Below are 15,319 nucleotides of genomic sequence, written 5' to 3'. Positions count from 1 at the left end.
GGAAAAATCCGCTGGAACGGCTCCTAAAACTCGACAGCCTCTTAAAAAATTATTACAATTTATTTCAAACAAAAACACAACCTAAAACAGCATAGCCGGGGTGGATAAAAGGAGCAGTAATGACCAAGTAACAACAGTTTTCGAGAGCTCCGACTTCTGCGATTCAGTGACGTCAAAACAACAACAACAACATGGCGGCGTAAAAACTAAGAACGACAATTAAAGCATGATTCCATTCCATTCCATTTTCTACCACTTTTTTTCAGCAGCATGATTTAATATGAATTCGATATATTTTCGATTTTTTTTAATCGTATTGCTCTTCCAACTCGGTTTTGGCACTATTCACTGTTAATTATAGTATACTTTTTAAGGAAAGGTTGAAAAATAAAAACTTCGTAGTTATGAATGTGGTGTGATTGTAAGTGAATTTGAGACGTAAAGTGGTCCTTATGCATGTTAGACGTTCAGCTCTTTATTATTTTTTTTTCAGTAAGACAAAATAAACTTGTCCATTATACAAAGCAAACCAAACATACACTCCTTGGGGACTCGTACTAACGAACGCCACTTAGTGGCGAGCACTTGAAGGCAGCATCATTTATTTATTATAAAAATGATAACAGATAACAAAATGCAATGCTATATTATTCAAATCTTAAAAACAGTAACATAACATAAAAGGAAAGAAGAAGGAAATACAAAGAAAGGGCATCGAGCAATATAATTAATTTTGTCAAGGAATTAAAAAATTAAAAGGTTAAAAAAAAGGAATTAAATTAACAGCCTTGTAAAAGTCCATAGTTTTAATAGCTTTATGGCTTTTAAAGTCCTTTTAAAGTTTAAAAATATTTTCATTTCCAGATTAAAATGGAAAAAGTTTGGTTTCTTTTCAGACCACTTACATTTATGGACATGAAAATTTTCAAAATAAAATAAATATATATATATATATATATCTTTTTTCAAACAAACGGCGACATCAATCTTAAAAAAAAAATTCCAATTAATATTTTCAATACTGCAGGACAGTACAGAAACTCCCTAAAAAAATTCATTATTACATTTAATGTCTTTAATCTTGATACCATTCAAAATTATTTATTTTTTAAATGTAGTCTCCAGATTCCATATTACTTTGTAAAAATCTCAAAAAACCTGCAGGATCTGCATCAAAAACAATGCGATATTCTCATGTAGAAACTGGGATTTTTTTTTTTTTTAAAAGAAACTTAGAATATGTAAATAAATAACCATTATCATGCATTTTCACCTTTATCAGCAGGTGTGAAATAAACAATATAGAGACAGATTCTTTGATAATATTAATTGTAATTTGGTTTGGATTTACAATAATAGGTATTTCATTATTAATAATAATTTAAAATTATACACCTAATCTATCCAATTTCTACAAAAAAAATATAAAATCTTTAATATAAAAACAATCTGCTGTACACCTTTTTAATTGTATATACACTGTATTTTTATTTTTGATTGATTTAGAACTTTTTTTAATCATTATGTGCGACAAAAATTAATATACAGAAAAAACATGTTCTTTGTTGTTTTTTTATGAAGTAAAATGGCAAAATGTCGTATTTTTATTTTAAATCTTATTTTAATTGGAAAGTTTCATCTCTATAAATGTAAGTGATCTGAAAAGAAACCAAACATTTTCCATTTTAAGCTGGAAATAAAAACTTTATAAAAAATAAATAAATAAATAAAAATTGAGAAAATTATTTTGGAAATAAAAAAAGGACTTTAAAAGCCGAAATTCTGTCATAACTATAGACTTTTACACTTTATGTGTAATTTTTTCTTTATTTTTCATTTATGTTATGTTACTATTCTAAAATTTGAATAATATGGCATTGCATTTTATTTTGTTAGACAAACAAACGTATGTACATAAGTCTGTAGACAGCATTAACGGCGTAACGACGTCGTGCGTGATGACGCACTCGTTCTCCCGGCCGCCATTACTGTCTCGTTCAGCGCCGCCATGCGTTTAGGAGTGACACCGACAAGTACCCGAGCTCTCTACATGTGGCCGGGACACTTTTAAAGCCGTCGCCGCTGCTTGTACACTTTGTACGCGTTCGGTTTGGACGCGCGGGTCGGTGTTTGGGTTGTTCCAGCGGCTCGTATGCTAGTTGTAGAGAAGAAGCGACACCGCGGTGTAACACACACACAGGCTAGCTGACTGGCTAAGCCTCTAGGCTAAAGGTAAGTGTTTATGTATTGTGCACACGGATAGCAGCGCGCTAAGCTAACGCGCTATGCTAACTAACAACACGGCGTCAGTGAGTGATTGGATAAAAAAAAGAATTTAAGTCCTTGCGGCTAACCAGCGAACAACTTTAGAAAGTTATCACAGTGTCGCTTAAGCTTCACAGAAATGTTCCCGTGGCTCTGTTAGCATAGTTAGCGTCTAAGTTAATCGCACAGACTGAGCAAAACAAGTTTACAACTTGCATAACTTCGCTAACACTTGTGCTTTTAAGCTAAGCTAGCACGTTAGCTCTGCACAGACACTTCCGGTAACACCACAAGGGTGTTATTAAGATTCGGTTGGAACTAGTGTGTGTGTGTGTGTGTGTGTGTGTGTGTGTGTGTGTGTGTGTGGTTCGTTAAACCCCAAGCAAGCTGTCCTTATGGACGAAGCGTGTCCGGCTACATCACAGGATTTTGGGCCTAAGTTTACTGCTGAGGGTCAAAGGTCATGTTGGTTTCTATGGAAGCCCAGGCGGCGGGTGTTGTTTAAGTGATACAAGGGATGCGCAATATGACGAACACCGATATCGCGATATAACTAAGACACGATACGATGTAACGAGATATCGTGATACCTTTTTTATGCGTTTTACTTTTTCAATTAAAATAACAAGCTTATTGGAAGTAGACACTGGTGTTAAAGTTTTTATGTCGTATATAAAATTCACATTTTAGTGTTTGTTTGAATAAATAAATAAATAAATAATATTAAAAATAAGTACTTTGATTTTTGTAGCCGTTTGCATTGAGCTTTAGTTTTAAAACTAATGCCTAGTTTTCATAGATGGATGGATGGACGGACGGACTTATACACCACATAAAATTGCCGATATGTTTTATAGCTTTTTTGCCTCCTCTTTTAATAAGTGTGGTTAAAAACATGTATTTATTCACAAATCATGGCTATGCTGTACAGGCTGTATCTGATTTGATTTTAAATTTGCAATGCAAAGATGGGATGATTGTTTTTGTGTGTTTTTGTTTTTCTTTGATTGATTTTTTCAAAGTCAAATTAAACACTGTTGTAATTGATGATTTCTGTGATACAAGAAAATGTCAAAAAAAAAAAGGATGTTAACACTGCACTATATGTCGAATTTATCCTACGCACATATCACACCTAGAGGAAAATGGGTGTTGCGTGTATCATGCTGCTGTTTGGTGCAGCACCATCGTAAGGCCGTCTCGCGCCATGCGACACTGAATAAAGAACCTAACGTTGTGACTCAAATCGGACTCTCATGTACTGTTCGGGACCTTTATGGAGTTCTAATGCTGTTTTCTCATTAAGGATAGTGTTTGAAGTTTAAAAACCTTCTTGGACCTACCGAAAGCTCTGTTTGTTTGGCAAACATTCTTGTAAATGTGATATGGATTGTGACAACAATTACGACGATGACACAGGTTTAAGAGCATCAGATCATGTCTATGTGTAATGTTACTGTGCATATAATCACTAACCATGACAGACTCAGAAACTGATGAACGGAGATTGTTTTTGACATGTATATTTGTTTATAAAATATTCAATGTATATCTACTTACAGATCCCTAACTTGATAAATTGTTATGAAGTCTCAGACTGTACAGATAAAGGACCTCTCACATCATAATGAGTCAGTTTTTTTTCACCCTTCCAGACTTTCCTGAGACTGGCAGTAGTGGAAGCACTGAGCTAAAGATGCCTACATGTCCCAGAAATGGTGAGTGTGTCTGACACTTTTTCTTTTTTGGCTTTGCTTTTTCTGTAATGGGTTGGATTCCCGGTGGCATTCCTAGGATAATAGTCTCCAGACCCATTGTGACCCTGACCATGATAAAGCAGCTCCTGAAGATAAGTGAATGAAAATTTGCTTTTTTTTAGTCTGAGCAAAAAGAACCATGAAGTCAAAATATGAAGCATCTTTTAAAGTCTAATGTCAAATCAATAGACACACAAACAGAACTTTTTTTTCCTTAATTAAATAATACAATTTCGAAGTGCAGGTTTTCAGCTGTGCTATGGGGATATTTGCATCCCATAGGGTGAACAATATAGAAATTACTGTGTGGGTGTGTACTCAGTGACCCCTCCCCTTTTTAAGGGACCACAGTAATTGTACAGCTGTTCCTTGGTCAGGTGTGTATTATTCCCCGCATTGCTCATCGGTCTTGTCGCTTGGTGCTGCACTCTGCTGGGATAGATCTTGCTTGGACAGCTCGTGTCCCATGGGATCAATGAGAGGATAGAACCACTTGGAGACTATCGCACTGTCTGTTGCTTCGGTCCAGCTTTGTACTCGGGTCTTTATCAGTGAACATTTGTAGACTTCATTGGGAAGGATCTAGTGTTAAGTCTGTAATGAACTCAGAGCTGACTCTGACCTGTTAGTTCCTCAGGAGCTCTTGGTTACACAATTCCAATCGATTATAAACTGTTGTAGAAAGGATATTATTTACATTTACATTATTTACTGTAGAGTGTCACCCAAATGAGGATGAGGTTTCCTTCTGTGTCTGGTTCCTCTCAAGGTTTCTTCCTCGTATCATCTCAGGGAGTTTTTATCACCACCTTCACCTCAGGCTTGTTCATTAGAAATAGATGTTAGAGATAAATAGTCATTTAATTTTAAACTTTACCATTTTTATTCTATTTCTATGCATCTGTAAAGGTTATTTGAGACAATGTCAGTTGCTATATAAATATATTGAATCAAATCATTATTTCAGTAAAGTTAAGCAGATTTAAAAACTGTGACATTTGCAGCTGGAATCTGTTTCTCTTAATTCTCAACATGAGTTCCATAGAGCTGTCGGTGCCAATGAAGCCAGCCAAACAAACCAATCAGATAGAGAGAGAGAGGGCAGAGAAGTGAGGTGTGGTTAATCAGCGTTCTGGTATCATCTTAAAAGAAAGTACAAACTGCTGAGCTTAGGAACGGCCGTAGGACCCAAAAAATGGTTTCCATGCTGAAACCTCCTCCACAATGGTGTCAAGCTCAGCAATCAAATTAGCTGTAAACCTCAAAAACAGGAAGAAGAGGTTAGATTTAGAAAAATGAAGTCTGGAAAAGTCTGAACAACATCCTATTGATAGATGAGACAAAGATCAACATGTAGCAGAATAATGGAAAAAGGGATGGAACTGCTCATGATCTGAAGTTTGCCACCTCGTCTGATGGTGTGGGCATGTATGGGTTTGCATGGGCGTGTATGGGTGTGCCCTGCTAGTGGAGCTGCTTAGCTTCTATTTATTTATAAATCATTATGGATGAGCATTTACTCAAGAAATTTGGAAACAATTTATTAATTGTATAACTAGGAGCTTTTGAGAAACTTATAAGCTGTAAATGAGATACAAATGAGATGATGTGCACAATCAGGCTGAATCTGAAACTGGGATCTGCAAAATTAACCAAGCAGGTAGTATGTTTAAACAGAGGCTTTTTTTTTTTTTTTTAAATAGTGTTCCTGGTACTTGTAACGTGTTTAACAGGCCACACTTCCAGAAAAAATACTCAAGACCGTCTATAGTTTTATATAAAAGCATTAATGTGTTGTATATTGGTAGGTGTGCAGAGCGTAGAGGATGTGTCTGAGGATGAGGAAAGCCAGCTCTGCCCTATCTGCCTGAACCCCCCCAGGCCTGTAGAGCGCGCTGTACCTGATGCCTGCAACCATGTCTACTGTCTCAGCTGCATCCTGCGTTGGGCTCAGGTCTGCTACTCGCATCTACAGTCACACACACACACGCGCACACACACTCGACAACTACAGGCAAAAGTAATCAACCCCTCTGAGCCACATGGTGTTTTTGTCTGATAAAATGAAATCAACTTATTAACAGCTGACTGCAAACTGAACAATAAAAGCCAGTCCCCACACACACACACACACACACACACACACACACACACACACACACACCAGTAATTAGAGCTTTTTACTGGTTTAGTAAATATCCTCCTTATACCGTTCACACGGTGTGGTCTGAATGCACTTAACTCCAACAACTTGAATGAAACTTTGTGAAGTCTTTTCATGAATCTAAGAACTTTGTAATGTTTCTGTCTCTTTTTTCCACTTTCATGACCTTGTAACTCGAGCTGCATGAACTCCATTGGTTTGTGTAAAATTTTCCGTCTGTCCGTCGGTGTCGTCTGATCACACGCTTCAGTGGAAGACATTAGACATGAGAAAAATCTGATCTGAACTAGTGTAGGATCTTGAATATTAAATGTTCAACATAATTTTCTCGGTTTTAAATGTTTAATTCTAAAACCTTTTCGGGTTTTTTTTTTTCTTTTCAATTTTAATATAAAAAGAGAGAGAATTTTAAAAAAAATCCCAAATTTTCAGTGTGGCCTCTGATGTCAATCCTTCATGATGGTCAGATTGTTATAACCCCAATGCTCACATTGTACATTCATTTTCAGTTTCAAATTCATTTTCGTACTCTGAACTGTCAACAGACACAAGGCTGGGTTAATGGTTAACAAAAAGCATGCCGACTTGTTCATTTCGTTCCCAAACAAAGTCCTAAACTCTCACAGTGGCTCGGCCTGATAACGATAACAATAATAATGATAATAATAACCATTGGTGGTGTTTCATGATTCAATTTTTTCCATGAAACATTTCAAGGTTAATAAAATGTTACTCATCCAAATGCTTCGGGTGTGTTGTACCTCAGATGCTGCAGATCTGTCCAGTGGACCGCAGACCTTTCAGCTCAATTTGTACACAGGACCCTTTCCTGGGATACGTTGAGGTAACTAACTAACACTCTCTCTCTCTCTCTCTCAAATATTTCTCTTTTACTTGACCTAATGGGCATGTTCTGTGTCTTCAGGTTCCTGTAAAACCTTCCAGTACGTTGAACACTTGTGTATGCAACTCTAAAGATGATGAAGCACGTAAAAGCTTTTCAGAGTAAGTGTTAATATTTTTGGTAATATCTTTTTTAAGGAATTAATTTTTTTTTATGCGTTTAGCTGAATAATTGTGTTGATTGTAGGGAGGGGAAAACCAAAAAGGATGGAAAGGAGGAGAAAAGAGCCAGTGCTGAGTTGACATGTAAAATATGTATGTAAACAACATCCATAAAATCTGAATACAGTTCATTTATTTAAAAAAAAAAGAGAGAGAGAGAGATGACTTTTGCTTTTGTTTCTGAGACTAACGTGCAGTTTGTACATGCTTGTTCCAAACAGGTGACATTGGTTCCTCTGCACTAAAAAAGGTTTGTTTTCATCCCTATTACATGTTCAGTTTTGTGATGACACACTTGACATTATGAATTTTCTGCTTTCTAAACTGTTTTTATAATGCTTCTGGTAGAGAGGTGCTTTTTTAGTTCCTAGCAGTTTAAGGCTTTAAGATCACATTCAGTTGACTTTGATCTCACTACATACTTTTATTACGTGTCTTCTAACAAAAATTATGATATACTCCATATTAAAAGTTCTCCTTTAAAGACATTCGTCCATAAATACTGTGTGTTTAAATCTCTGTGCAGGTTGAAGGGGAAACGTGCCGCTCACAGCTGCTCACCCAGCACAGCGAGCATGGACGCTCGGCCCAGCAGGGGGAGACACTCGGCATACTCACCCAAGTCATGTAAATATTCTACAGGCATCGGATAAAATAAGGGAGATATTCCATAGTAATTCTGGTTACAGAGACACTCATATCGATGATTCTTTGCTCATGCTCTAACCATCAGCGCACTGATTTATGGGCTTTCAAAGAAACATCAGGCAGCCAGCCAGACTAAATCGCTGGTGTCCATGTTGCGGGAGCGTCGTCAATTTGTTAGAATGAAGTAAGGTGTGAGTTACGGCCATTGATAAGAACTATGAACCATTAAGAACTTTCGGCATTATTGTATAATGGATTTACTTACAGAAAACTACATAAAAGGCACAAAGGAAGCTTGCTTTTATATATGCAAATCAGAATCAGGTTTATTGGCCAAGTGCGTTGACACACACAAGGAATTTGGTTCTAGCTGTTTGTGACTCTCAAAAATACAGACATAAATAACACTATACTATACAGGACAATGCAGACGATGAGATACAATATAGACAGGATGAGTATTAAATATGAATATAGAATATGACCGATCAGTTATGTACATAGTGTGGGAGTGCAAATAACAATATTGTGCAATATTATGCTTTTTGTACAATATACAGCAGCATTAGTGTGTGTAATATATACGGATGATGTGATTACTGACAGTCCTGATAATGCAGTACTTGTAGATATGGAGCAGTGAATATAATTATGGTGAGTTGTTGATCAGGGTGATAAGGGGCTTGGGGAAAGTAGCTGTTCCTGTGTCTGGCAGTTTTAGTAAGCAAAGTTCTGTAGCGAATGCCAGAAGGGTGGAGCTGAAAGAGGTTGTGTCCAGGGTGCGAAGGGTCAGTGGTGATTTACACTAACTATTATTTGGTAATATTTTTTTTAATCTAAAATCTTGTTAGATATTTTGCACTTCATCTATCCAAACAAATATCTACCTAAAATCAATGGTTCCAATCAAAAATGCCTGTCAATTCCAGTAGCTTTCCACTTAAACTTGCAAAACTACACTTCCCATGGCCTCCACTCTTTACTTGGGATGCATATTATTTCAAAATTGTAGGCTTCATGAATGACTGTTTTGATCGTTAAGGCATCTAGCAGTTATTTTAACTGACATTTTGTTCAAAGCAGATCATATAAAATTCTGTGATCTAACTTGCCGTGCAGTACAGAGACTACGATGATTCTTGAAGATGAGATGGTGAATGAGGAATGGACCATGTGCTGTAGAAATACAACCGAACACCAGTGGACGCAAGTTTCTATACCACCTTCCTCTATCCCAAGGTGAGCATTTTATGTTCAAATTGTAATTGTTTATGCCGTTTGGTCATGGACATACACTGACTGATTTTCTTACATCAGGGTTCTGTCCAGGCACTGCCCCCGCGCTCTTCTCCATCAGCCTGTAATGAGTTTCTCTCCATGTTTACTGGGGTCTGGTTTCCCTGGTGAGTATCACAGATATTATGTGCTTTTGATCAACACGTTGTTGTAAAGTAAAACAGAAGATTGTATTGTACATGGAATTTTATTTTCATTCAGCAAACATTCTTCATCCACTTTGCATTTCTCAGTTCTTTATGGAAAGGTTTGTGCAGTCACATGTCCCAAAGGCGAAGGGAGAAACGGCAAAAGAGGATCCGGCTCGAAGAGCTCCGTCAAACAGGCTGAGAATCATACGAGACGCTCATCTCGAAAGACCAAAAGTTCGAATGAAGGTACTTTAACCGGACAGTCCCCCCAGTCTGAGTCCGGCTCCTCTTCTCCTGCTGGCAGTGCTTCAAACGACATGCCTGCTTCTACGAGTAAACAAAAGCTTGCCAGCAAACAGAAGCCTACCACAAAGAGGAAAGGAGGCAGGAAGAAAGCGGCTACTCAACTAGCAGCTGTTGAAAATGAAGAAAACAGCGAGGAGGACGAACAGACGAGTCAAGAGGAACCTGATAGAGGAGATATGGAGGAGTTGAAATTTTTGGGGACAACGGAGGAGACAGAAGAAGACGATAGTTCACCAGAGTGTCAGGAAGATGTAAACGAAGGTTCAGATTGTTTTGATCAGGATGAAGAGGAACAGAAAAGTAACACCGAGTGTCAAGCGGAGACAGAAAATGTTTTACCTCTCGCTTTAAAACAGTGTAGTGAGGAAGGAGAGGATGCAGTTAAGCCAAAGGATAATCAGACATCATCTCAGGAGGATCATTCTGCACAGGACCCACCCGAGAGTGAAGCAGCAGCATGTCTCGAAAGCGATTACCACCAGTCCTCTGCTCTATCTGCTGAGCAGATGATGCTAGAGGGACCTAGCAACACACCTGAGTCTATACTGAGCAACAATAATTTGACTACTACAACCACAAGCTCTTCAGAGGTAACGGACCATAATCCAGAATCTGAAGCTGAAGCAGAGCCAGTGGAGCATGGAAATGTAACCAGTGAAGCATTTATACTACCTCTGCCTGACAGCATCTCCACACTCCATACAGCTGGAGACTGCATACAAATGAAAGACACTTCAGTAACTACAGACCCAAAACAAGATTCGTCTCTTGACATCAGTAGTCAGCAGGACAATACGGAGTCCATACCTATGGACTGTGACTCTCCTGCTTCAGAGAACACTTCTCTTGCTGCTGAGATGGTGCTGGAAATCAACAGTGCTGTTGCTGAACCCCAGATATTATCTGCTGACCAAATCCTCATTCAGGATAGAGAGCAGAAGATTGAGGTACACAATAAGAGTGAGCCTGCCAAGGACCAGACCTCTTCAAACAAGAGAGATGGTCGGCAACGCAAGTCTCGATTCCACTCCCCCACAACCACCTGGTCCCCTAAAAGCGAGTCCAAAAATGAAGGCTCACGGAGGTCACGATCCAGGGATCGTAGCCGAAATGCTAGTTCACCGCACAGAAGTCGTGGCCGTGAACACGAGGAGGAGCGAGGTGGCTTCAGACGGAATCGCAGCAGAGAGAGACGGAGCAAGAGACGGTCTCGAAGTCGGTCCAGATCTCGCTCCAGATCACGCTCAAGATCCAGAAACCGACCAAATCGGAGAAGCATGTCTTCAGAACGCGGTGATCAAAGGGCGCAGTCGCCACGGAAAAGAGACTCACGGGGAGGGGAAGGCTGGAGATCTGGGCGTTCGTTTTTCAGCTCCAACAAGAGAAGCAATTCAGATAGACCATTTTCAGCAAGGGAGTTCAACTCTTCGGGTAACGGCAGCCTCTATCCTCCAGAGACCTCACCGGACAGAGGTCAGTCAGAAAACCCACAGTGGGTAAAGGAAAGGTCATGGCTTAATACTGACAGCAGGGAACATGATCAGCACTTGGAGGAGAAATCTGGTGATGCATCTACAGACTATTGGCCTCGAGGGGGCTGGGGCTCTGAGCAAGAACGTCCTGCTGGACGGGGTCGAGCCAATCAGCGGTCCTATGGTCAGTATGGTGAATCGTCAGAAAACTGGCGACAACGTAGCTCTTTCTCAGGGACAACAAACACAGGGAGTGACTCCTACAGTCAGTTCAAAGAGAACAGACCAGGAGGTAAAAGAAAAGAGCCCGAGACCTCCGATACACTTCTTGACCGATCTGGATGGTCTGCTGCTTCCAGCTGGGCAGTGCGCCGAACTCTCCCTGCTGATGTACAAAACTACTACTCAAGAAGGGAAAGAGGGCCTGGTGGCAGCATCTGGAACAAACAAGAGGACGAGCAGCCTGCAGCTGGAATCTCCAAACAAACTGGTATGTACTTGCTAAGATTTTTATACTGTTGGCCTTACATAAAGTTTCCACCTAGAGGGAAATTCAATTTCATAGAAAGTCCTGATAACTTGAGGTCTTTGATTAAACATCTCGATCCTGTTATTCTTTTTGAAGTCCCCATCCACAATGTACACGTTGTTAGGGCATACTTTTTTGTAAGATTGGTGGGTCACCTCTGTAGTACACTTTTGTAGTGGAATTCCATTTCATCCCAATGTTGTTCGGTAGGGTTGAGTTCAGGGCTCTGAGGTTGAGCTGGAGGAGACAGAACAACTTCTACTCCAACCGTAAGACGCCATGTCTTCATGGAGCTGTGTGCTTCGTGCACAGGGGCATTGTCATTCTGGAACATGTTCCAGTGAAGGGAAATTGCAATGTAACCGTGTACAGAGACCTCCTATATATTTTGTCTGCTTCCAACTTTGTTACAACAGTTTGGGGAAGACCATATATGGGTGTGATGGTCAGGGGTATATACATTTAAAGGTGGGGTCTCCGTTGCTTGAGAAACGCTTCAGAAAACAGCTTTGGGCCACCAAACAAAACAAAAACAAAGCTAACGTGTAGCCAGTGAGCAGAAAGGGGCGTGTCTTGTCAATATGGGCGGAGAGAGTGTTCAGTGCGCATGTGTGACATTAGCAGAAAGTGGTTTTAATATTGACATGGTGGATAAAAACAAAGAAAGAAAGTGAAGAAAGGCTTACGATAAGGCAAGAAGCAGGACCCGTGTTAATATAGGATCAGCTTTCCAGCGCTGGAGAGAACCGAACATCTTCCGTGTGAAACGGAGATAAACCTTTCACGGTACAACACACAGTACTACAAAAACACATTTGTATTGCCATAGTATTACTCATTGAGTTCATTTATTGATAAAAATTTATATTTTACATTTATATTTATATGGTACATGAAAATGTGTGTGGCAGAAGATGGTTGAGGCAGATATTCTAAATTATGCTATGGGATGAATGCTGTACATTGGTGTAATGTAGTGTTATTAAAACCTGTTGGTAAATGCCCGTTATCACTCCACTTCTGATCTTGCTGGTATTAATCATGCTGCTGTTACTGGTATTTTTACTTTAGATCTCCCACAGAGTGAGCCGAACACCCATATACCCAACGAAGCAGTACCTGCACCTCCCAGTGTTCTTCCACACCAGATTAACATGCTCGGAGTGCTGCGCTATCCAGTGGGCTCTATAGGATCTCGAGGCCCTTCTGTCACTGTCCAGCCGGCCCAGTTTGCCATTCCCACACAGATACCTGTCCACCTGCACCCACCTGGCCCCACTCTTCAGATGCACACAATGGCTGTACAGGGTCTGCCTCCGCCTCCTCCACCGCCTCCTCCTCTACAGCAAGGCAGCCTTACTGTCTTGCCCACTGACCCTGTTCCTCAGGTAAGGGATCCACATTTCACTGATTTTCAGGGTGTTTTTAAAATGTCCTGGTTTTGTATTGAGATAATATCGGCATGATTTGTTCTTTTATTTTTTTTTACCAGGTAATAAGTTTGCCAGGAAAAGGTCCAGTGAAAGCTTCACCAAATAAGGCTCATCTTACCAACACATCGAGTGTAGCACAGCCCTCTTCCACCACACAGTCCTCGTCTCACAGCAAAGCCCATGCAGACAGTTCCAAGAAAGAGAAGGTAAGCATATTGCACCGGTGGAACAATGCATCAAAATAAAGTCTGGGTTGCATTTTTATTAAAAAAAAAATTAAAATTTCATTTTTCTCACTTTTATGACAGAAATTACAGATTCAGGAAAAAGCCATCGCTGAAGTGAAAGCAGCCATCAAGCCATATTACCAAAAGAAGGATATCACCAAGGAGGAGTACAAAGAAATTGTACGCAAAGCTGTAGAAAAAGTAAGTCAGCAGGTTTTGTGTTTTAGTTCAAACATTTTCAGGTTAGTGCTCAGTAAGCAGTGGATTTATTTAGTGAGCAGATTTCAGAACCTAAATCAGTAAATGGGCAGCAGACGGTTTTCCATTTCCTTTTAGATATCAACTTTAGTGTGTAAATGTCATCTACAGATTGCAAAATACAGTACAGAACTCGTATGTGGGTCAAATAAAAAAAAAACGTGTCAGAAATGGCCAAATGTAACAGGTTTGTTGTTTTTTTAATTTAGCTAGGTTGAAAAACTTAGCAAAACCTGGTTGCATAAGTGTACATTTTCTTCACTTGTTAATGGCCTTCATTGTTTTGTCTTCCAACTAAAGGTTAGTCTTTCGTCCCATTCTCCCGATCGATGCTTTTCTCCACAGATCCTCTACCAGTTTTCTAAGCTCTTTCTATAACATGGCTTCAGAAGTCTGAGTAGCAGAAAAATCTCGCCGAAGCTGCTGATCTTTGTTTGTTTACACATGTATGACCGTTACATCCGAACGTTAGTTTGAATACGATTGGTGTATTTTGGGCAGTCGTATCCTCAGGGTGTGCACAATTGTTTTGTTTTCTAAATTGTTTTTTTATATGCCATAAAACCTTGATTTGTTTACTGTTTAAACTTTAACAAAAAATATTCAAAAATCCGCTATTCCATGAGTTTAGCACTGCATTGTTTCCTGAGTTGTCTTAATCACTCTTGAAGGAAAATACATGCAGACTTCAACACAGTGTAATTTATTTTATTTTGCCTTTTCAGGTCTGCCACAGCAAGAGCGGAGAAGTCAACACCAATAAAGTGGCCAACCTCGTCAAAGCCTACGTTGACAAGTACAAACACGGTCGCAAGAACAAAACGGACAAGAACTGATTAAGATGCCGCTCTGCTGCCCGCACAAGTGCAATTCCTCCACAGGAGCCCGTGTTCCACCGGCCTTTACGGCTGGAGCTTCTTTTCATACCTGAGAAAGAGTAATGAAGATTTTTCTATAGATTGCATTATTTTTGTTTCATTTGGATTTCATATAGTGCAAACTGCCCTTTAATTGCTTTATCTGTTGTTCTGGTGGGGCTGCTAAACTATCGCTGAGGGGTGGCGCTCAAAGGTCACATTTTACTCAAGAAAAATCATTGTCAGGTTTTTTTTTTGTTTATTTTTTAAATCACGTTTCTGGCTGTTTTCCAGTCTGTGGCATTGCTGTAAGTGATTTAATCAACTGAACAGGGTGGTACTTCTGTATCTTACTTGTTCTCCATCCATTCAGCTCTCTCTCTCTCACAGTGTCAAGGACTTTAATGATGTAATAGCATTCAAATTCTTTACTTTTCTACTCAACATAATCTTAATCCTCAATAAATGTCCACTGACAATGTGATTTTTTTTTTTTTGCTATCAGTGCAGCTGGAGATTTGTTTCTATGTGAATCTTGGACATTAGGTGCAGGGAGCCTGTTCACAGATTTTTCAATTAAAATATGAACAGAGCTGTTTTAGTTGGGGATTAATGCCCCTTATAGTGCTTTCTGTAGTGCACAAATGTATTTATTTACCTCCCAGAGCAAAAAAAAGAAAAAGAAAAAAGAAATAAACAAGCTCTCTGTTCCCATTTGTATTTTTACCAGCTTTTGTGTCAGTCACAGGATAAATGTCTGTTTCGAACAGTCTCATATCAAATACCGGATTATTAGGACATGCCTGTAACATATAGCTTTAGTAGATTTTATTTAACATCAACAGGCCAAAAAAAACAAATTGTGCAATGAAGAAAAAGGGGCAGCTGACGCAACACACAATTTTTTACAA

General features: G+C 39.3%; 1 protein-coding gene across 1 annotated transcript; it reads left to right on the top strand.

Annotated features, from left to right (window-relative positions):
* Positions 1-1,966: 1,966 nt before the first annotated feature.
* On the top strand, positions 1,967-15,122 carry scaf11 (SR-related CTD-associated factor 11). Its single transcript, XM_027163886.2, has 15 exons — positions 1,967-2,232; positions 3,921-3,983; positions 5,831-5,976; positions 6,953-7,030; positions 7,112-7,191; positions 7,277-7,344; positions 7,473-7,501; positions 7,778-7,878; positions 9,019-9,138; positions 9,217-9,302; positions 9,429-11,594; positions 12,705-13,021; positions 13,126-13,272; positions 13,375-13,494; positions 14,277-15,122. The coding sequence occupies exons 2-15, from the start codon at positions 3,962-3,964 to the stop codon at positions 14,385-14,387; spliced, it is 3,591 nt and encodes a 1,196-aa protein (XP_027019687.2). The 5' UTR covers positions 1,967-2,232; positions 3,921-3,961; the 3' UTR covers positions 14,388-15,122.
* Positions 15,123-15,319: the final 197 nt, after the last annotated feature.

This window comes from Tachysurus fulvidraco, chromosome 10 (assembly GCF_022655615.1).
Source record: "Tachysurus fulvidraco isolate hzauxx_2018 chromosome 10, HZAU_PFXX_2.0, whole genome shotgun sequence".
NCBI lineage: Eukaryota > Metazoa > Chordata > Actinopteri > Siluriformes > Bagridae > Tachysurus > Tachysurus fulvidraco.
Note: the sequence above shows the minus strand (reverse complement) of the source record. Positions and strands in the feature narration are given on the sequence as shown.